The sequence below is a fragment of the Sinocyclocheilus grahami genome, unplaced genomic scaffold, assembly GCF_001515645.1.
Source record: "Sinocyclocheilus grahami isolate Dianchi unplaced genomic scaffold, SAMN03320097.WGS_v1.1 scaffold1.1, whole genome shotgun sequence".
In the NCBI taxonomy this organism is placed as follows: Eukaryota; Metazoa; Chordata; class Actinopteri; order Cypriniformes; family Cyprinidae; genus Sinocyclocheilus; species Sinocyclocheilus grahami.
Genome location: NW_015505180.1, coordinates 2,352,891 through 2,376,037, shown reverse-complemented (window position 1 = coordinate 2,376,037; position 23,147 = coordinate 2,352,891). Strand labels below are relative to the sequence as shown.

At 36.8% G+C, this 23,147-nt stretch overlaps 2 protein-coding genes across 9 annotated transcripts in view; one reads left to right on the top strand and one right to left on the bottom strand.

Moving 5' to 3' along the window:
- The window catches only part of LOC107583096 (ATP-binding cassette sub-family C member 9-like), a 33,849-nt gene extending 16,749 nt beyond the window's left edge, over window positions 1–17,100 (bottom strand). For 2 of the 8 annotated variants that reach the window (XM_016269229.1, XM_016269299.1), the window contains exons 1-19: window positions 16,951–17,100; window positions 15,984–16,125; window positions 15,760–15,881; window positions 15,359–15,525; window positions 14,303–14,545; window positions 13,973–14,161; window positions 11,743–11,913; window positions 9,907–10,062; window positions 9,684–9,818; window positions 9,430–9,592; window positions 9,184–9,224; window positions 8,960–9,102; window positions 8,751–8,865; window positions 6,056–6,157; window positions 4,682–4,754; window positions 3,681–3,786; window positions 2,001–2,039; window positions 1,720–1,755; window positions 880–981 (exon numbers count right to left, since the gene is read on the bottom strand). In XM_016269229.1, the coding sequence (XP_016124715.1) occupies window positions 880–981; window positions 1,720–1,755; window positions 2,001–2,039; window positions 3,681–3,786; window positions 4,682–4,754; window positions 6,056–6,157; window positions 8,751–8,865; window positions 8,960–9,102; window positions 9,184–9,224; window positions 9,430–9,592; window positions 9,684–9,818; window positions 9,907–10,062; window positions 11,743–11,913; window positions 13,973–14,161; window positions 14,303–14,545; window positions 15,359–15,525; window positions 15,760–15,881; window positions 15,984–16,125; window positions 16,951–17,098 (2,393 nt within the window). In that variant the 5' untranslated portion in view covers window positions 17,099–17,100. The remainder of the gene's footprint in view (window positions 1–879; window positions 982–1,719; window positions 1,756–2,000; window positions 2,040–3,680; window positions 3,787–4,681; window positions 4,755–6,055; window positions 6,158–8,750; window positions 8,866–8,959; window positions 9,103–9,183; window positions 9,225–9,429; window positions 9,593–9,683; window positions 9,819–9,906; window positions 10,063–11,742; window positions 11,914–13,972; window positions 14,162–14,302; window positions 14,546–15,358; window positions 15,526–15,759; window positions 15,882–15,983; window positions 16,126–16,950) is intronic. The other 6 variants (XM_016269523.1, XM_016269601.1, XM_016269378.1 and 3 more) reach the window with 5 other exon arrangements.
- Window positions 17,101–20,957: 3,857 nt separating this feature from the next.
- Window positions 20,958–23,147, top strand: part of LOC107591620 (plexin-B2-like) — an 8,834-nt gene continuing 6,644 nt past the window's right edge. Inside the window, exons 1-3 of the mRNA XM_016280867.1 lie at window positions 20,958–21,890; window positions 21,979–22,167; window positions 22,448–22,576. Of these exons, the coding sequence (XP_016136353.1) occupies window positions 21,036–21,890; window positions 21,979–22,167; window positions 22,448–22,576 (1,173 nt within the window). The 5' untranslated portion in view covers window positions 20,958–21,035. The remainder of the gene's footprint in view (window positions 21,891–21,978; window positions 22,168–22,447; window positions 22,577–23,147) is intronic.

The following is a 23,147-nucleotide window of genomic DNA, read 5'->3' as shown; positions in this document are numbered from 1 at the left end:
GCCTGGATCTAGGCCTCTAACAGAATGCCAAAAAATTATAAAACATTGCAGAAAGGTTAAAGGAATGTAAGCTGAACTGTCATGCACAACCTAAAACATATTCTATTGAGTCAAATAAATATATAAATTAATTAATTAATGATCTCATATGGGCTAAGCGGCATAAATTCAAGTTATTATTTTGATTAATGATACAATGTCCTTTTTTTTAAAGAAAAAAATGTGCACCGATCAGTTGTCACAATGCAGGAACATGCTTTAAGAAAGTGAATAATGACAGTTTTTATATTATGTTGGCTTTATGACGAACAAATTCAAATTGAAACTCATAAAATCAAGTCAAAAAAGGAAAAATGCTGTTCTAATATAATGGCATGTTCTACAGTTAAGCTCTGAAGTACTAGGTGTATGTTCCTGAGTGAAAAGGGGTAGTGATGAAAAAAATTAACAATAGGACTTGATTTTATCCATTTTATCCAAAACAGTTATGTAACATTAGAGCATGAATGCAGAAAGTTTAAGGAAATGTTAGGGGAACTTTGTGTCATGCACAACTTAAAACAAATATTCTAATGACGAAAACAACGAAAACGTGATTATTGATTACAAGGACAATTTTGGGGGTCATTTTGAAAAAAAAAAAGTGCACCAGTGAATCATTCACAATAAGACCAGGAATATGCATAAATTGCATAAGGAATTATGCCTTAAAATAAATAGGGTCAATTTTGATTTTATGTTGACTTTAAAAATTTGAAATTAAAGTTGACAGATGACATAAATGACAAATAATTGTGACAAATTAAATAGATGACAAACAAAGACGTTCTAAAATTATAGCATTTTCTACAGTGAAGTTTGAGATCTTTTTTACCTCACCTCTGTTTATTGAAAGGACTTCCAAATGTGATGTTTTCCTCTACAGTGGCATTTAGCAGCCATGACTTCTGCGCTGCATAGGCCACAGAGTACCTGTTTTTACTGAGCCATGACAGGATGAGAAACAGGGGAAAAAGGAAACAGTTGATAAACTGTAAATGTGGAAAAACACACTCAGCTTGCCATCACACCAAACACTAGTGGTTCTGATATGAAATGAAGGAGAAAAAAAAACCTTGTTAATGATTAGATTAACGCTACACATTAAAGAAATGCAGGGAGCCCTTCACTGTAAGAGCTGATGTGTGTCTTTACAACATTTTCTCCTGTCCTTTCTTATTCAGAGACCGCTGTAAGTAAGCCATTTCTAGGTTAAATTCTGCAAAAAATTTGACTTAATGTTGGCCCAACATGGCAAGTTCTGGCTCAACCAATGGCGTGAGTTTCCAAACCTGTTTGGTAACATTCATTTTTGGCACCACTTGTGGAGCTGAAATCGAACACAGTTTTAATGGCTACAAAACCAACGATAAACCTCATGATATTGAGGACGACCTCCTCTTGTCTGTTTTGCTTTCCATTGGAGGGGACTGACTGTAACAAAACCAAATTTTGTTTGAAATCAATATCTGTACAAAAAACCCCCAGTGTGTCCAAGAGAAGTGAAGACTCCCAGCATTTTCATACACTTTGCACTGCACATCTCACAAAAACAAAGAACACGACCCATTATATCGAAGCCAGATAAATGTAAAGGGATAAAATGTATTGGTAGATGAATGCATGGGGTGGGGGGAGGGGGTGATGCCACATCTGCTGAAAGGGTTCGCAAAAGGGTACCTCGGTTCTTCGTGAGACAGGCCGGTAACGTGCCCGCTGCAAGTCAGGTACATTACAACACGTTATAGTCCGGAACAGCACAATAATATCTCGAAATGGTTCTAGTTAGCTGCTAGCAAGCCAGTAATCTTGTTGGAACCATAACAGGCAATCTACATTTGAAAATCCACTTTTGGGCATTTTTGGAGTCACTACATGTTACAAAATGTCCTCAGTGTTGGTTTATAGGTCACTGTGTGGCTGTGTAGCATGTAAGCATGTGAAGACCCCCGGTGAAATACCTTATGCTCCCATCGAAGAGTATCTCATAATCAGGCAGCCTGATTGAGCACACCATTGGTGAAGAGGGCTTAGAAACACACACACACACACACACACACACACACAAGTGACCAGAGTTAGTGAGTGCATCAGGATGCGTGCCGTTCTGTAAGAACAATGACATACTCTCCTCATGAGGTGAAGAGTGATAGTTTGAGCTATTCATGCTCTCCAGAAACTGGTTTAGTGATATATAATTAGCTTTATATTTTAGCTGAAGAGTAATGTCATTGTCATTAGAGAACTTGACACTGGAAAACGCAGACCAACATTCAATGCACTGTTCGCAAAGACAGTAGTGCCTGAGAAACTGAGACTGAATTTATGACTTGTATCAAAACACAGTTCAACTCAATATTGCAAACTGTCTTAAATTAGTTTTTGTCCTTATTAATGTGAACTGAATGCAAATATGAACTAATTACAGTGGCCCCGAAAAGTATTTGGACACTCAATGGTTTTTGTCCATACAATGAAATTACACCAAAGCTACACTGGGCCCACTTTCATTGCATGTACAAAAAACACTAAACACTTTTAGTGAAATACAGTGAAAAAATGTGATATAGGATTTAATTTGAAACATTTTTCACTTAGAAATTGCTATGTGAAATTTAGAAAAGTAGAAAGACTTTTTTTTTTGTATGAAACATACTATGATAATCTTTGTTTTATTTACAAATGTATCATCTTTTGTGTTCCCCAGAAGAAATAAATGTAAAAAAAATTATGGAACAACATGAGTGAGGTGAGTAAATAACAGATTTAAGTTTACATCCTGATTTTTTTGTATGTGTTTTAGCATTTTATTTAAAACTTAGATTTAAATTTTTTCATCATGTGGCCCCCACAGAGTTCTAGCCTCTTGATTGAAAACCACTGCACTAGTACCATCTATTTTATCCAACAAAAATTATATTTGGACCAAAAAAAAACAATTTTTTTGAAAAAAGACAACAAATGACAAACCATTTAGATGGTTTAGTATGTTATCTAACGCAGTTAACATTTTCAAATGTGACTCAAGTAAACAGTATTTTGGAGCCACTGTATATACATTTGAAGGACTTGGACTTTCTATAACCGATGGATTATAGAAACCATGTAGATCTGCTTGGCTTTGCGTACAAATGCTAATCAGAGACCATCTCCAGCATGGAAATGGAGAGATTCACAAAAAGAAAAGCATTTCCCTTGTGTGCTGATAACAGACGACAGAATGGCATGTGGGAGAAAAAGAGAGAAGAAATCAGAGAGCAGTGTAATGAGTAATGAATGGAGTAAGACACACACGCACACAAACACACACAAACAGAAGGAGTAAGACGGCCCTCACACACATAGACTATGTATGCACACAGTGGTACATACATCAGAATAATAGCGGATGCAGTGGACAGTGGGCTATTTATGTGCATGTGTGTTTGTTCAGATGAAGACTTTGATTAGCATCTGATGGATCTGACATGCAGATGTACTCCCCAGTTTTCTGCTACATCAACGCAAACACTGAACTGCTTTAGATGTCAAGCGACTACAGGGGGAGTTTTGGTCCCTTTGATTTTTAATGCAAATCACAAGCTCCATAAATGTTCATCAACATCAAAATATAGTATGTAGGCAAATGTGTCAATTCTCACTTGCTCCAGTAGACTTTCCCACTGGTTGTCTGCATCTCCCCCAGCATGGCCAGTAACAGGGATGATTTACCACAACCCACCTGGCCCACAATCATGGTCAGCTGACCTGAAGAGGGAAACCAGGTGAAGGTTAATCATAATTTTATATGAACAGGTTTTGCCCCTATGGACAGGTTTTATTGATGTTCACTATCAGCAGAACAGGGGAAAGACTACAGCAGGCAGCAGTTTTGCCAATCCCTTTAGTTGGCAACAGCTAGTTAGTGTTCAGCTTACTAATTTAATGAGGCTGTCAAACCACTAAACCAGAACAGTACACCTAAACCAAGAGAATAGCTATTAAGAATTCATATTTTCAGCTTTTTAATTTATTATTATTATTTTTTTGGTGCATGGCACTTTCTTGTCAACATCAACCGGCCAATAAAAATTTGCCATTTTGGGTAATTCTGGTGCATTTGTATAACATTGTGGTCTTTAATGATATGTATTGTAGATAAATAAGCAAATGATTAAACTTTCAACTAAGTATGAAAAAAAAACTTTAAGTCTGATTGCTTTTAAATAAATGAACAAGAACTCTTGATATCTTAAATTATTTATTTATTATACAGATTATCTAAATAAATGAATAAAAACCTCTTAGTATATTAGGATATGTATTATAGTTACAGCTTATTTACTATAAATAAACAACAAGCACTCTTGATATGAAGGGTATTTATTTATTGTATTTAATATTAAATAAATAAATAAACAACAAGAACATTCTAAGATATCTAAGATTAATTATATATTTTATTTGCAGATTGTCTATAAATAAAAAAAACTCTTAGTATATAAGGTTATTTATTACAGATTATTTATTATAAATTATAACAAGCACTCTTGATATCAAGAGTATTAAACAAAAAAAACGAATGAGTAAATGAATGAATGCATGAACGAATAAGACAAATCTTTTATCATCAAATAGTTAATTACTAGTAAGCAGTGTGTACCTGTAGGAATTCGGATGTTGATGTCCGACAGCGTCGACAAGTTGCTTCCCCATGTGAAGAAGCCATCATTCACCTGAATGAGACATTCACCAATACAAACAAAAACCAAGGGGTTTAGAATGATGGAAACAAACCAGCATAAAGCAGAATGCACGTGATATGATCGTTTCATCTCTGTCCATACAAGCTGCTTCTGCCATGCTTACATCTTCCGGATGTGTTCTGAATTCTATTTTCCAAATGTTTATTTACAATAATGATAACACTCCCATCCATCAGAGCAGTACAGTAGGCCAGAACTGAATACTGGGAAAAGGGAGAACGCTAAACAATCAAACACATCTGTGAGAACAAGAGAGCAGGGAAAGAGGGTAAAATGACAGTAATGGTTCAGAATGACTAAAGTGAAGGAGCGTAAATGTCAGAGTAGATTAGGCCATATTCATAACACAGTGAGCGGATGTCACTGTGGGAGAGTCCATGAGGACGTGTGTTTTTATGTGTTCAGCCACTAGACTCATTAGATAAGAGACTTTTGTCTTCCAGAACTAGTTGCATTTTTAACAAAAAATAATAATGTAATTAAATGATTCCATAACCATTAACCAAATGATTCCAAAATCGGAATGGTTTTTGCAATATATGCATCAGAACAACTTTAGACTTAGAAGTTGTCATGACAGACGCCATGTATAAACATCATCAATCAGCTTTGAAATGTGAATATTTCATTTTATTTTATTATTTAGTTACTATTGTAGTTATTATTGTGTTTTCCAGTCCATTCTACATTCTTTGTGCTTCAAAGTTATAAAAAAGTATCATTAATGGAATCATTGAGGTATGTGAATCATTAAGCAGAATCAGAATCACAACCAGGACCATTCAATTATTTACAATTCCCACCCCTAGTATAGAGGGATGGCGAAGGAAGTGGACCCTCGGGGGACCGAAACCCCCCCCAAAAAAACACACATAAATTAATGCCTTTCAGAATTTTAGTCCCAGTTTTTCTTCTCATGAGAATCCCAAAGTGCACTCAGAGGGAAGCTGAACCCAAACCACTATGTCTGAGAAACTATCACAAACCCCATATGGAGAGTTTAAAAAAAACTAAGAGAGGAGTGAACATGCTCAACCCCCCATAAAAAAATAAACAAAGATCTGTGTGTGTTAAAAAATGGCCTTCAAACATTTCCTCCAGCACAGTAGGAGTAAAACAACCTATTGACCGTGACTTAAAGGTTACTGGCATCTGGATGAGAACATGCAGATCCTGAGTTGTCTTAATGAACTTTAGCACATGCTCTGTGAGCGAGAAGCGTCTGAGAATCAGTGCTGATGGAGTCTCTGCTGAGGATAGTGACGTCTGACCTGTACGGCGACATCTTCGGTCTCTGTGGGCCGCAGCTGCCTGCGCGTGGGCTGCTCGTAGTTATCCATACGATAACGGCCCTTCCTGTTGATAGCTTTAGTCTAAAATGATAAAGACAAAAAGAGAGATTAAGGAAAAATTAAAAGAAATAATAAATTTTTTTGATCGTCCTTTTAGGAGTTTGACAGCTTCAGATCACTACAAACTCTAATTTTATAGAAAAGATTCTTGCAATATTGTGACATTGTATAATTTTGGATGAAAAAGGGCAGTATGAGGATAAACATTATTAAAAGCAAAGAAAAAAAACTGACAGTTTCATGTTTTATCTTTGATAAAACAAGGCATCAACTTTTAAATTGTCAATTTTATTATAATATTCAAACAATATATGTCATTTTAATGCTCTTTAATGAGGTGTGACAGATCACCAGAAACTCATATCACTATAATAAACATATAGCTACAACTGTAAATATATTATTAAATATATGCACTGATATAAATGATTAATTATATAAATTATTCATAATTACATTTTTATATCTTATATTCTCTTTATATTTAATATAAGCATTTTTAATAATATTTAAATTTTTTATTGATATTGGGATCATAACACCTAGTCCTATCATGCAAACTAATTAATATGTGGTGAGGCATTGCCAGAAAAATCCCTAAAATTGTAAATATATGCACTTTAATATAAATAATTACATACATTATTAATAATTATTTTTTTATATTTTCTTTTTTTATATTTAATATTTGTATAATATTTAGTCATTTAATATATAGTGTGACTGATCGGCAGAAACTTATATTGCTATAATAAAGCATATTGCTAAAACTGTAAATATATTGTTAAATATATACACTGTAATATAAATATATTAAATATTTTAATATTTTAAATAATGAAATTAAATAATAATATTTTTACTTAACCTATTATTTATGTCTTGTAAACTTATACAAGAAAAAAATCTAATGAATAATTCTCCTAATTCCCTCCAGAAAAAAATCCTGAAAATCACTTGAAATCATTTCCAATTTCTTAAAAAAATAAGATTTTATCAAGCTGCTATTTACATGATTATACCTTGAGGATGGTTTGTAGAAGAAACATAATAATTAAATAATTAGAAATCTCAAAACGTGTTTTCTATATCAAAACAACTCAAAATGATGGAGCAGCTCACATTTCTACTTCTGTGTTCCAGGGAAAAAATAATAGCACATGGGTTTTTAAAAACATAATGACAGAACTGTCATTTTGGATCAGCAAACAAACATCACATGACACTCAAAAGCTGCTGTGAAGTCCTAAAACAAGGAACATGAGTTCCCGCTTGCATCTAGCCAAGCGATTTTCCCAGCTTAGCACTATTTCCTCCCCTGGAACCCCCTTCTTCCTGTCACAGTATACATTTCCATCCTCAACCTCACTCTCTCGTTCCCTCCCTTTCCTCACCCCTTGCTCCAGCTCTGCTCCTCTCTGGGGACGGTCCTGTCATATATTTGTCCCTCTGTCAGAGAACAGCTAAGGGCCCCTACACTGACCAGAGAGAGGAGCTTCTCTAACACGTTTATGAGATCTCAGCTATGCTGGCTCAGGAATGACCAGCTCCCGTTTCAGCCCCCTAAACGTGGGATAGTTGTCTCTAGAGACATGACCGTGTGGAGTCTCATGTTTGCTGTTATTGGAGGTCATTTAGAGTGTTATGACGTCAAGTTTATCTCAATTAAAATCCCCCTTTTTTGTTTGCCGGAGCGTCGAGACAAAAACATTAAAACCCATTATAAACTAAGCATTTGTTGCATCCAGTGGGGACATAATTACTGATTATAATGACTTATACTGTCTTTTTATGCGTTGCATTGCATCGCGCCACGTAAACATAAACCACGTCTGCATTTGTGATCGGAGAAATGACAAACTACAAACGCTACTCTACACTGCTCAAAACTCGCGTTTGAATCGTCTTCTTCTTTATGCACCAAGAGCTTGTAACACTTCAAAGAGAAAGCAAAAATTTAAATCGCATCATATGACCCCTTTAAATTATGCAATTAAATTTCAAAAATTTCCAGTGAGATAATGCATTAACATTAATATTAATTTGTTTCTCTTGTTCAGTTACAGAGCAAGAAAAGTCCCAGTTAATCAACATATACTATTTCTCCCCTAAAACTGATCCAAGAACATTCCATCCATTTTTAAACTTCACAAAAAGCACAAAATATATTATGGAATGTTTTTCAGAAAACTAAAGAATATAAAAATGAGATTATCACATGGCATCCCAACTAGTTTAGGTGTCCCATATCACCCAAATTGACTATATCAGCAACAGTTCCTCTAAGAGCATCTTACTTACTGAAATGCTCCTCATTCCTCATAAAGCTCTGCTAAACGTCAAGGCTTGGAATAGCTTGAGTATTAAGAAATGTCTTAAGATGCAGTCACATAGCGAAATTTTGTGGGGATAATAGGTCCAGAAGCTACAATATTGACAAACCAAGCAGCTTTCTGTTGGTCAACACAGCAAATTCACATATCCAATATGAACCTGTTGCAAAATCTGCGTGGAAACCTTTCGCCCACCTTACTGGATTTTGTGCACGAAAATTCACCAGCAACTGTAAATGTGACCGCACCTTTAAGGTGCAAATTCGTGTGTGAGCACTCACATCCCCATGGTATTTGTATTTCTTGCCGACCTCTAGAGACATGGACATTTCTGTGTTTCTCCAGCTATCATCTCCAATCTCATCGCTTTGTAGGAACTCGCTGAGCTTCTGTACACTGCGGACATCAACCAGATGATCAGATCCTTCCAGGAAAGCCAATATTATGAAGTAATGTTGGATTTGATAACTTGTTTGATTTAGTGACATACCTGACAAGGGCCTTAACGGCAAACCTGACCACCGTGGATAACAGGAAGAGTGGAGTGACCAGGATGTGGAATAGAGCCAAAGAGGCAAATGCCTTGGCTGGACTGAGCCTGACCTCTTCAACATAGGCGTGTGTGACAAAGGTCTACAAGAACAAGAAGAGAATGTATGCTCTACATGGTGGACAAACTACAACTAATCAAAGCCTTCATGATGCATCTCTTACCGCCAACACTGCAGCAATGGGGATGGCAGCATTCATAAATACTGTGGAGATAAAGAGACACGGCATTTATTTTCCAATAGATGTGAAAACTAAACAGTGAATACAAACTATCAGCTATTAGAACCAAATAGGCTTGATTGCAAAAAGTTTAGCAAATGAGAATATGGGTTGGGGGCAGGGCAATGGCAAGGGGAAGGGTTTATGTATGTGGGCGGGGCATGTGATGGAGGGAGGAGCCTCTCATACTGGACATTGATGTGTAGAGGGCGAAAGTCTTGAGACTAGTCAGCTCTTTTTCTCTGGTCTCTTCTACACGGTCACAGAAGATGTTATCCCAGGCGTAGAGCTTCAGCAGCTTTATTCCCTTCAGGATCTCTGTCGTCTTTTTAAGACGGTCTGTTGAGTAGTCCTGAGAAAATATTTAGAAGTCACAAACATGAACTTGATGGTGTGTTGACAACATGCACATGCACATTCACAAAGGTGTAAGTAAAGCTCACCAGCGTGCTCTTTTGTGTGTCTGCCAACTTGGTAGCGATGAGGTACTGAACCGGGGCCAGTAGCAAAATGACGCCGGCCCCAATCAACGCACTGTTACCCAACAAATAATATAGCAGGATAACTCCCATAATGATCTATGAACAGAAATAAGTTATGTTTTGCTTAAGGTCACCAATGATTTTGTGTTTTCACAAATGCAGGCATGTTTTTGCTATGACATACCTGAACTGGCATGGCCCACAGATTGGGGCATAAGAAGAGAAACCACATGAGCTGATTGGTTTCTATGGCTACGAGATTGTTGATCTGGCCGAGGGTCATCTCTCCCATGGACATGTTTGAAGTGGAGAGACGCAGAATTTTATTGTAGATCATTGCCTAGAGGACGAGAACCAACACATGTTCTCAAAACACAAAAACGTTAATGCTAACTTTGATGAAAAGAAGACTAGACTAAAATAGAATACAATGCAATATGACAAATCAGATCATAACAGAACAGACCAAATAGAACATTGTAACAATCAACAGCGTTATTGTGGTAATATTTATATAACACTATAGTATTTCCTAATATTTTGAACTAATTCTAAATATAATTACATTATTAATTAATTAATTATTTTTATATTTCATTAAATTTTAGTTTTAGTAAATTTTGTTATTTTCTCTTAAATAATTCTATTTAGTTTAATTTAATTAAAGGGGTCATATGATGCGATTTCAAGTTCTCCTTTCTCTTTGGAGTGTTACAAGCTGATTGTGCATAGATAAGATCCCTGAAGTTGCAAAGACTAAAGTCTCAAAACCAAAGAGATATTCTTTATAAAAGTTAAGACTCTGCCACGCCCCCCTAAAACGGCTCGCTCTAACACGCCCCCACATATCTACCTCACTATGTGGAAATATTTGCGTAATGCCGCCCAAATGTTCACACAAAGAAAGAAGGCGTGGTTTCAGTAACCGCAGTTAGTGTTGAAGCAGCCATGTCAGGGAGACGCTGTGTGTTTCTAGGCGAAAGCAAAGGCACTTTATTTGGCCTTATGAGAGAGAGAGAGAGAGAGAGACAGGGTTCACATCACAGTGGAGTCAGCTGTTTTAACCGTGGCTTGTGTACTGCAAACACATACCAGCTTCATCACTGTGTCTGTCACGTGACTCTGCTCCCCTTTCGGGCTTTAACTGATGGTAAAACTAATGACATTATTTACTGTCTTTACATTTATTTTGAAAGATGAAGCTTGCGATTATGGTAAGGGGCGTTACATTTCCGACGAGTGCTTGCGGTGTTCGGCCAATCACAATGCACTGGGTCAGCTGGCCAATCAGAGCAGACTGCGCTTGTCGGAAGGAGGGACTTTGTAGAAAACAACGTGTTTGAGAGAGGCGGGGCATAGAGGACCTACAATAATTTACAGTATTTGAAAAGTAATGTGTTTTTTTAACATTAAAGCATGTCAACATATTCTGTTACACCAAAATACTGATCTTTAAAAAAGCATCATATGACCCCTTTAAGTACTTCATTTAAATTTTATAAGTTCTTCATCTAATATTTACACTTTTTTTCAGCTTCATTTCAATTAACAAAAAACATTTAATAGTTTTAGTTTTAGGTTACAATAACAACACTGACATAATAGAATAGAATAGGAAAAAAGCAGATAATATCAGAACAGACCCAAACAGAATAAAGCATAACTGAATCAAACAGAATTTAATAGAATTGAGTAGAAAGAATAGAATAGAATTTGACAAAGCAGATAATAATGGAACAAACCCAAATGGAATAAATTAACATAATTAGAAACTTAATTGAAATGAACAGAATTATGCAGAATAGAATAAAACAGACATAATATGGGACAAAGTAGAGTAGAATAGAATCAAACAGGACGAATAGAATAGAATAGAGCAACTTAACTTTCCTACTAAGGTAAGAATTTGTCTTATATAATATTTTGTATTATACCACACAACTTGAAGTGAGTAGTGCAGACTGATGAAATAAAATTTTGTGTGATAATTCACTCCATGTTTGACTTCCAGTAAACTTACAAGCAGCGCCCCACGCAGGTTAATGCCGGTTTCTATCGTGACATAGTAGGAGGCCTGCAGGAATGTTCGCTGCAGCACGAGTGCCAGGAACAGCAGAACCGCCAGAACAGACGTATTCTGCAGCAGCTCAGTGGAAGACATGAAGTACACCCCAAAAGTCATGTTCGCTGTCTGACAGGAAATAAACAGAGTATGAACACACACGCATAATACTTAAAAACACTTCGGCATTTCAGCCCTCACTGATGTCATACACAAGCACACACACACACACACACACTAAAATAAAAAGGAGTCACTTAAACAGAGTGTTGCTGGCAGCAACGTGTGTGTGTGTGTGTGTGTGTGTGTGTGATGTGAGTGGGGAGTTTTCCATGTCACACAGATATGCACTTCTGTTCGCACGTCTGGCTTCATTTTGTCACACACATTTATACAGTGGCCCCAAAACGTATTTGGATTTAAGCCACACTTAAAAATTATTTATTTTAATTATAAATTATAATAATATGTTATAAAATACATAACACATAGACTGCCGTTCAAAACATTGGGACTGGAAAGATCTTTTAAAGTTTTTGAAACAAGTCTCTTATACTCACCAGGGCTTCATGGTGCGGACAGCGACTGCAGGACCCAGTCAACTGCCCAATTGGTACAGTTCTGGAGTTTCTGCAGGAGCGATTCTCCGCAGGGTTATCTCCCTCCAAATCTGAAGGTATTCGTGGCGGCCTTAGCTGCTTATCACGCCCTTCTGGGTGGTCAATCATTGGGAAGACACCCACTTATCACTCGTTTCCTCCGTGGCACCCTGAGGCTGAGGCCGGTACAGCGCACTAAGGTGCCCTCATGGGACCTGGCTGTGGTTCTGGAGGGCTTATGCAATGCCCCCTTTGAACCCTTAGAAGAAGTGTCGGTAAAGTTGCTCACGCAACATCCTAAATTATTTAACAAGGCACATTATGAATGGGTTCCAAAGTAAATGTGATCATATCAAAGTGCTATGAGACAGTGACGGGACTGTGATATATTTCCATTACATTAGTTGTGTAGTTTCCTTTATTCCTCCATTTCCCTGTTTTACCATATCTCTGGTATGTGTTTGAGATAGACAATCTTATGTACTCTTGAATTGTCTTATTTGTACAATGGCTTACATGGCTTGAACACTCTCTGTGTGAACGAATAACCAAAGTCATGCCCGTTTATTCTAAAAATGATTTTCTTAATTAGTATTTCTGTCTTGTCTTCCAGTACAAATATCTAAACATTCATAAATCAAGATACATATACTTGAAGGTAAAATGACTTAAGATATTAATTAATTTTCTGATTTTTTTCTCCTTCATTTATTCTTTCTTAAAACAGGACAAAATATTAAGCCAAAACTCCCTCTAACAGCAGATATCAGACCATAGATCACTCTCTACAGTCATGTTGCACCCAGGAAAAATAAATACAGTCTAATTAGTAGCATAACCAGCAGACCAATATCTGCAGCAAATCATTTAATTGACAGTTATTTGAACAACATCCTAAATTATTTAACAAGGCACATTATGAATGGGTTCCAAAGTAAATGTGATCATATCAAAGTGCTGTGAGACAGTGACGGGACTGTGATATATTTCCATTACATTAGTTGTGTAGTTTCCTTTATTCCTCCATTTCCCTGTTTTACCATATCTCTGGTATGTGTTTGAGATAGACAATCTTATGTACTCTTGAATTGTCTTATTTGTACAATGGCTTACATGGCTTGAATACTCTCTGTGTGAACGAATAACCAAAGTCATGCCCGTTTATTCTAAAAATGATTTTCTTAATTAGTATTTCTGTCTTGTCTTCCAGTACAAATATCTAAACATTCATAAATCAAGATACATATACTTGAAGGTAAAATGACTTAAGATATTAATTCATTTTCTGATTTTTTTCTCCTTCATTTATTCTTTCTTAAAACAAGACAAAATATTAAGCCAAAACTCCCTCTTTTTTTAAAAGCAAGACTTATTATCTTCTGTCATATTGCTCAAGTAAATGTATCTTAAAATGTATCTTTTTCCAGTAAGAATATCTAATCATTCTGAGTAAGAAAATCATTTTTGCAATGTTTTCTATTCTCACAGTCCCATGAATAGCGTTTGTAACCATATTGGCAGACTATCAAAGATGGCAACACACACAAGACAACCATATTTAGCACTATAAAATGAGATGAAACACACACCTTATTTGTCCTATCAATCTCTGTTGAATTATCAAGGTGTCCCACAATCCCAGAGATGCAGAGTGGCCCGGCAAAGCCAAGCAAGTCTGCCATGTACCGGAAAGTGCTGCTGAGGAGTATTGACCCCCCAAATGCCCGGTACATGGATTTCCAGATGGATGGGGATTTATCTGGGTCCTCTGTTTTCTGCTGTCAGAATTGGACAAGCAAACAGAAACTGTTCAACTGACATTTCTCATTACTATAGTATGTCACCAAATATGAAAATATTGTTCATTTAGATTATGAATTATAATATTTGCTCTTAAACCTGTGATCATCTGCACATACCCTCTGTTCCTCATAGGAGTCTTTCAGACGCATATAGTTAGTCAAGGCCCTCATCGCGATTGGAAGTTTTCCAATCTTCTTCAGCTCAATGGGTCTCTTGTGGGCTCCAATGATGAGCGGGTTCATCCACCAGTATGTTGCTTTGGAGAGGAGGTTGACAAATGGCTGGAGGAATCGCACACCCAAGTCCTGCAAGTCTTCTGGGGGCTTCACCCTCTGGGGGTTCGCAAAGAATACGTACTTCTGCAGGTAAGAAATTTTTTTAACATACACATACAGGTCATATGGTTTGTTAGTAGAATGTAACTACCCTGCTTGTGTTTAACTGCTTAAACAGCCAGACTACCTTGGTCAACCAGAAATAATGCTGGTCAAGCAGCTTGTGAAAATCATGGCTATATGTCTATCAGCTAATCCAGCTAATCAAAACCAGCACAAACCAACTTGAACCAGAATGGAAATTGCCTTGCCAGTCCAAACTCTTTTTTCAGCAGGTTAATGACTTTTGTTAGTATAATAAAACTGTCTACAATTGATGGATAAAAATCTGTAAAATAATAAAATAAAAATAAAATAAAATAAAATCTGCCTCACATGGATTGTCCACCCAAAAATGAAAATTCTTTCATAATTTTCTTACCCTCATGCTCACGTTTCTCAAAACCTGTATGACTTTTTTTCTGTGGAATATAAAAGTAGATTTGCTCCTACTGACTTTCATTATATGGACATAAAATACAAAGGAAGTCAATGGGAACTGACACTGTTTGGTTACCAACATTCTTCAGAATATCTTCTTTTGTGCAGAAGAATGAAATAAGTACAGGTTTGGAGCAACATGAGCATGAGGATGAGTAAATGATGACAGATTTTTTTATTTCTGGATGGACTACTCCTTTTAATTAAAGGATCAAATAAAAGGAATATAGAAAAAAATAAAATAAAACGTTGAATTAGTGGTTCAAATTAGAGGCATATAGAAACAAAATAGTAAAATAAAAAAATAATTGGAAAATAAAAGAAATGCATTTGCCACATGACCCTAGATCAACTCACCCTGACTCTGATAACGTTGATCTCGACAGCCATGAGCAGGCCGTACAGCACCACAAGCAAAGCTGTGATACAGAAACGGAGCTGTTGCACCCCCAAGCTCGCCTCTGCAAACTTCCATAACTTTATCATCTTGGTGATGAAAGCCAGAATCCAGTAAATAAATAAGGCTGTGAAATAGTATTTCTGATGTTAGGTCTCATGTTCATACAGAATCCCAAGGACAGAAACTAACAAAAATATGAATCGACCATTACGTGTTGCCAAGCAACACACAGACTGAAAGTGTTTACTAACTGCTATATAATGTAGGTGGTAAAACAGCAACACTCAAAGTACATTTTATTATAAACTGCCAGCATTTGTATTTGCACATTTGCATACTGAAATGGACACTGACTTACCCAGCAGCAGTTTGGGGAAATTGGCTGTTTCTATATTGTGATAGTATACGACTGATGTTGTTGCCGCTATGAAGCCCATCAGTGCTGGCATGAAGAGGTGCAAGTGATTGGACTCCATCTGCCTAAAATGATCCATTCATACACACAGACATAAACATAAATGCATACTGATCATAAACACACAAATATATTGAACGTGTGTGTGTGTGTGTGCTGAAACCCACGTATTGGAGACGATTCCCTCGGCGATCTCGCACACGTGCACAAACAGCAGTGTGAAGGTGAGGATCCAGCGCAGGTTGTGGCCGGGAAAGTGCAGCCAGGTGTTATGATGGATCTGCACCTTTGAACTCTGGCTACCCCAACCTGGACACAAACACATACATGTGTATACCATAATTTCAATATATTTATTAATATAGCTTTCTTTACAACTTCATTATCTGAACCACATGACCCAGCTAGCTAACAGGAAATGTTCTCAGAACATTCTGGTGAGGTTCTCTCAAAGTTATGAACTAACATTCTTACAATAACATTAATAGAAGATTAATTCAAAGCTATTTAGCCATTAATAATGTTCTCAAAAATGTTATTTATAAATTGTTCATGGAACATTTTTTTAAACATTTCAGTTGGAAATTCATCTAACGTTTCTTATATGTTACTAGTTGTTCCAGAATGTTCAGATAACATTCAAAACGAATGTTCCCATAATGTTTGCAAAATGATAAAATTTTTGACAGGAATTTACTGCACTGTTATACAAAGAAATTCGCACTTCACACAAAAAGCGTTCAGTTTAAGGGTTCCACTTTGTAAGCCTAATGTTGTGTGGCTCTAAATAAATAAGTAAATAAATAAATAAAATAATGAATAATATAACTAATTAAAACAAAAAATAAAAAAGTAAATAAATAAATTAAATAATAAATAATATAAAAAATTTAAACAAAAAATAAAATAAGATTTCTCAATATATAATATAATATAATATAATATAACATAATACACATTTTATTTCCTGTCTAACCACACCTATTATCTTGTAATCCAATAAACCAATAAAATAAAATTAGAGTTCTCAATTAAAAGGCAGTCTGTTATATTCTGAATGGATCACAACTCTGTAACCAACTGCAAAACGTGCATGATTGTTTAAGAGGGAAAAGAAGATAAGGGCATTCACACCAATGAAGAGGATAGGGAAGGTGATGAAGAGAAGAAATACATGAGGGACGAGGTTGAGGGCATCCACGAAGCAGCCATTGTCCAGGACTCCTTTGTCCACACTGTAGGCCTTACTACCTCTGTCGTTCCCACAGAAAGACAAGGCCATGTCACCTGACTGGGCTAAAGGAGCCTGGGCATGGTTAAAAAAACGATGTTTGACGTTAGATTTGAATATAAAGCATTCAATGCAGGTAAATGTAATCGAAAAAATTGCACTTGATTACACACTGAATGCCAGCTTTGAGCCCAAACTAACAGCACTGAAAGCAATATTCCTGTAATTATAAATAAATAAAATAATGAATAATATAACTAATTAAAACAAAAAAGAAATAAGTAAATAAATAAATTAAATAATAAATAATATAAAAAATTTAAACAAAAAATAAAATAAGATTTCTCAATATATAATATAATATAATATAATATAACATAATACACATTTTATTTCCTGTCTAACCACACCTATTATCTTGTAATCCAATAAACCAATAAAATAAAATTAGAGTTCTCAATTAAAAGGCAGTCTGTTATATTCTGAATGGATCACAACTCTGTAACCAACTGCAAAACGTGCATGATTGTTTAAGAGGGAAAAGAAGATAAGGGCATTCACACCAATGAAGAGGATAGGGAAGGTGATGAAGAGAAGAAATACATGAGGGACGAGGTTGAGGGCATCCACGAAGCAGCCATTGTCCAGGACTCCTTTGTCCACACTGTAGGCCTTACTACCTCTGTCGTTCCCACAGAAAGACAAGGCCATGTCACCTGACTGGGCTAAAGGAGCCTGGGCATGGTTAAAAAAACGATGTTTGACGTTAGATTTGAATATAAAGCATTCAATGCAGGTAAATGTAATCGAAAAAATTGCACTTGATTACACACTGAATGCCAGCTTTGAGCCCAAACTAACAGCACTGAAAGCAATATTCCTGTAATTATTATTGACTATGAGGTCCGGCAAAGTATTTAACTACATTGATCCTCTGCTGACAATCAGTGTAAGAGCAAGATTAACAAACCCTCTCTAGGGACAGTGCCTGCACCCTCTCAGCCAATTCATTTCCCAGTTTACCAAAGTTTAATTTCTCATACAGGATAGCTGCATTATACAACATCACAACGGACAGTAATGTTTGCTTGTGCAGAATATACTCTGGTAGACTGAAGCTTGCATGCTGTGTATCCTCAGGTGACCCAGCAAAGCACAAATACATGAGGGACGAGGTTGAGGGCATCCACGAAGCAGCCATTGTCCAGGACTCCTTTGTCCACGCTGTAGGCCTTACTACCTCTGTCGTTCCCACAGAAAGACAAGGCCATGTCACCTGACTGGGCTAAAGGAGCCTGGGCATGGTTAAAAAAACGATGTTTGACGTTAGATTTGAATATAAAGCATTCAATGCAGGTAAATGTAATCTAAAAAATTGCACTTGATTACACACTGAATGCCAGCTTTGAGCCCAAACTAACAGCACTGAAAGCAGTATTCCTGTAATCATTATTGACTATGAGGTCCGGCAAAGTATTTAACTACATTGATCCTCTGCTGACAATCAGTGTAAGAGCAAGATTAACAAACCCTCTCTAGGGACAGTGCCTGCACCCTCTCAGCCAATTCATTTACCAGTTTACCAAAGTTTAATTTCTCATACAGGATAGCTGCATTCTACAACATCACAACGGACAGTAATGTTTGCTTGTGCAGAATATACTCTGGTAGACTGAAGCTTGCATGCTGTGTATCCTCAGGTGTTTATTATTTTTTTAATTTTATTTCAAGTAACAAAAATAGTTTGATGGTTTTAGTTTTAGTTAACTATAATAACCCTGGTTATATAATCATGATATCACATATACTTATTACTATATTGGCAGAAAAACAAAGTTTACATTTACATTTATTCATTTGGCAAAAACTGTTATCCAAAAATATGTGCATGTAAAGAAAGGTTTTGGTTAGAACTGCTAATATTATTAGCATATAATGCTGTGAAAGCCTATTAAATATTAAATCATTTATTCCCAACCAAAATGTCCAATGAAAAAAAGGACTACCAGTAAAGTAGACTGTGTTTGGCTGGTCACGTGATCACAACATGTCGGCCCTCATGGGGCAGCCCTCCATGTAAAATAAAACAGCTTATATTAGGCTACTGATATGACTGGGGTCTTCATGCCATAATTTTATTACATTTACTTAGTGCAACTTTAAGATACTCCAGGACTTAAAACTTCACAGTTATAAAAAAATGCAATGTGTTATAAAAAAACACAATACATTTTCGCCCCAAATATAAAGCCACTCTTTGAAGGAAGACACTGTGCCAGAGAGAAAAGTGCATTATATATATCTTAACCAATTGGCATTTCTTTATTGTATTAAGCATTAAACCTACTTTGTGTGTGTGTGTGTGTGTGTGTGTGTGTGTGTGTGTGTGTGTGTGTGTTGCAAAGTCATGTATGGTCTTATTGATATTATTAACAAAAAACGTGCTACAGAAATCAAAAAATGAATTGCTGTGTCTCAGGAGGATATTGAGTCCTGGCTGACGTTAAATTAAATTAATTACAAAGTAAAGCCCCATGACAAGTGCATTAAATAGACTACAGTACAATAGTCTCCTCATTCATACTCATTACTTTTGTGTAAAACTCTGCTGTTCATGGTTATTATTATTATTATAGTATACCACCCACATGCTTATTGACAGCCTGACGTTGTCTATCCTCTATTATGCTCTTTATCTAGCATATACAGTATAGTCATATATAATTATTAAATAATCACTTACCGAAATAATTGCTCTGCTTTAGTAGCTTTTCATGCCGTTGCCTGGTGTTAGAGACAGTAATTCACAGGGAATATTATTTTTAGCTGCGGTGTATCAGCTGCTCATGGTCTCTCTCTCTCTCTCGCTCTCTCTCTTTCTCTCTCTCTAGCTCTTGGATCGTATTTCCAAACTTGAACAGGAATGTTGGCATGAATGTACGGACCCTCCTGAGAAAATAGAGATCGACTATTTACAGTGTGGCTGCATCTCAAAATCTGTGAGCTGCCTGCCTACACAGCATTTTTGGCCATCAGGGGTGTGTGTGATGCCCAAACAAGCTGTCTAGGTGAACAGAGAGAAATTGGAAAACACAGAGTTGAATAGAATAGTAATATTTCAATTAGTGGTCGACTGAAAAGTTAATAAAAATGGTTATATAAATGATAATAAAAAATGATATACACAAAATTATTTAAATAAATACTTTTTAAAATGTTCAATATTTAAAATTCGAATGATTCTGTATAGATTTCGTAATGTATTTTATTTTAAATATCAATAATGTAAACAATATTTCAGAGAATTATGTTCAATGATAATTTAAATGACAAGTTCAATGACAATAATAAAAAAAGGATGTATTTATTTATTTAATTTCTGCTTAGTTTCTGAATAATTCCTAATGAAAAAATTGAGTGAGCAACATAATTTAATAAACCGTTTACAAGCACATCCTGTCTAAGTGCAACTTTTGCTTATTCAGTTTCCGGCAATGGCATACCATTTATGTTTTCCAAGCATGCAGTGGGGCAAGAACGATTATGGAAGCATTTTTACCAGATTTACAGTTTTGCTCTTGATTTTGTCATCCTGTTTAGTAGCTTATAGTCTTGTAGATGTCAAGATGTGTTTAATGCTCTATTAAAATAATTTGTTAGTTGATTGTTACCCTTGGCATGTTTAAAACACCAGATTTTGAGATCTGTGTGTGGCACTTCTAATTTTTGTATTTCATTTTTGTTGTCCCTGCTGCTGTGTTTTGGCTCATCTTGCTGTGATGATACTCAAGATTATTTCTTGTCTGATACTGTCATCAACAGTGTCGTTCAGGACCCTCAAACTGGCCGAATTTACCTGGGTGCCATTAATAACATCTATCAGCTGAACTATAAACTACAGCTGGAGAGCAGTGCTGTAACAGGCCCTAGGCACGACAACCCACAATGCACTCCACCAATCACTGCACAGTGCACTGATGCAAAGGAAATGGACAACATCAACAAACTCCTACTGGTTAACTCCGCCAACGGCACTTTGATCGTTTGTGGAAGCCTTTTCAGGGGCATCTGCTCTTTGGTAAACCTCAGCAGCGTGGACAAACCGGTGTACTACAGTGACACTAAAGCTGAGAAGACATTCGTAGCCAGCACAGAGGAGTCTGTTACCGTAGTGGGAGTTATTTCTTATTTTATAGATACTCATGCTAATGCAAACCTCAGCGTATTTCTAGTGGGGAAGGGCTATGGTAGCTCGGACAGTTCCAAACTCATCAGCACCCGATTGCTGCAGGAGCACGGAGAAATGGATGTCTTTGAGAACATGGTTGAAGCTTCCACTGTGCAAGCTAGTCCTTTCGTCCAGCGTTACCTCCACGACTTTCACAATGCTTTCAAAGACAATGGCTACATATACTTCTTGTTCTCGCGCACTCCGGGCACCAGTGACAGCAGGAAGATCACATTTATAGCACGCCTGTGCGAGAATGACCATCATTATTATTCTTACACCGAACTTCAGCTCAACTGCTCTGTCAGCACTGAACAACAGGAGAACACGTACAACAAGGTCCAAGTGGCATATCTGGCCAAACCAGGAGAAGTTTTGGCTAGGAAAATCATCCCTTCGAATCCCAATGATAAGGTTCTGTTTGCGGTGTTCAGCGCGGATGAGGACGGTGGCCGTTCTGCCTTGTGCATGTACCCGCTCAGCAGCATTAACACCAGGCTTGAGGAGGTGATTGAGTCCTGCTACATAGGGGAAGTTCTAGAGAACGAGAAACCAAAAACTGTTTATTCACCCTACATCTCCAAGACCGAGGCCATCTGCAAGACCAAAAGAGATGTGAGATGTTGTGTTTCTTCCACTCTGCTTCCATGTTGTATGGTGTTTTGTGACCCTTCTGAATGTGGTATGTCTTTTCACCCAACAGAAGAACATGGTGAAGGGATATAAATGTGGCGCAGAGTTCCTGCCGTCTCCACTAGCCAGTAAACCTGAGTACGCACTGGCTGTCAAACCCATCTTTACCCGAAATGACATGCTGACAGCTGTAGCTGTGGCGGTGGAGAACGAGCACACTGTGGCATTTTTGGGAACCGGCAGAGCAGATGTCTTAAAGGTGAGTCCCATTCCAGGATCTGGTTTCTCTCCTCTTTAAATTTCACTTAAAAACTCGAGGCTTGATGTTACGGGCTGGTAACCAAAAGGTTGTTGGATCAAACCTAAGAATGGATGATTTATGAGCTACAACCACTTGAGTGATGCACTTAACCCCAACACTTGCTCTAACTTACTTTCCCTGTAATACAGTGTTTATTTGTAAGATACTTTGGATAAAATCATTTGCCAAATGAATGAATGTAAATTACCAATAATTACTCATAACATTTTGCTTGCAGGTGCATCTTGACCCCAGCCAACCTGAATTTTATCACCGTATTCCAGGAGAGCGCGAATATGGAGGGGTGAACAAAAACCTCTTTTTTAATTCAGCTTTGGATCATTTGTACATCACCACTGGAAGAAAGGTTTGTTTATGAACATATCCACAACAAATAGATCACGTTGAGTAAACAGATCATCCACTGTTTAAAACCTGTTTGAAAAATGTAGGCTTGCCAAGCCAGAAGGATTACAGATGTCTTGAAATTTCTCTGTGATATCCCTAGATTCTGTAATCTGCCACAAAAATGTCTGTCATATTCTTACATATTCGTACTGTCTTTTAGCCAGTCAGAACATTTTGAGGAGCTCTTTTCTTGTCAATCATTTTACACATTTGCACGACCCATAAATTAGAAGCAGGAAGCTGAGACTGGTAGGGGCAATGCCATGAGGTGCTTCATAAGCAGTTGTCAGTTTGTCATAAATAAACATTATTTTGCAAATCAATGCTTCTGACATCACAGAGATGATGTGCTTCTTTATTTTCTTTTGCAGTGTGTGCTTTGATCTTAACACCTTTACACGACCCATAAATTAGAAGCAGGAAGCTGAGACTGGTAGGGGCAATGCCATGAGGTGCTTCATAAGCAGTTGTCAGTTTGTCATAAATAAACATTATTTTGCAAATCAATGCTTATGACATCACAGAGATGA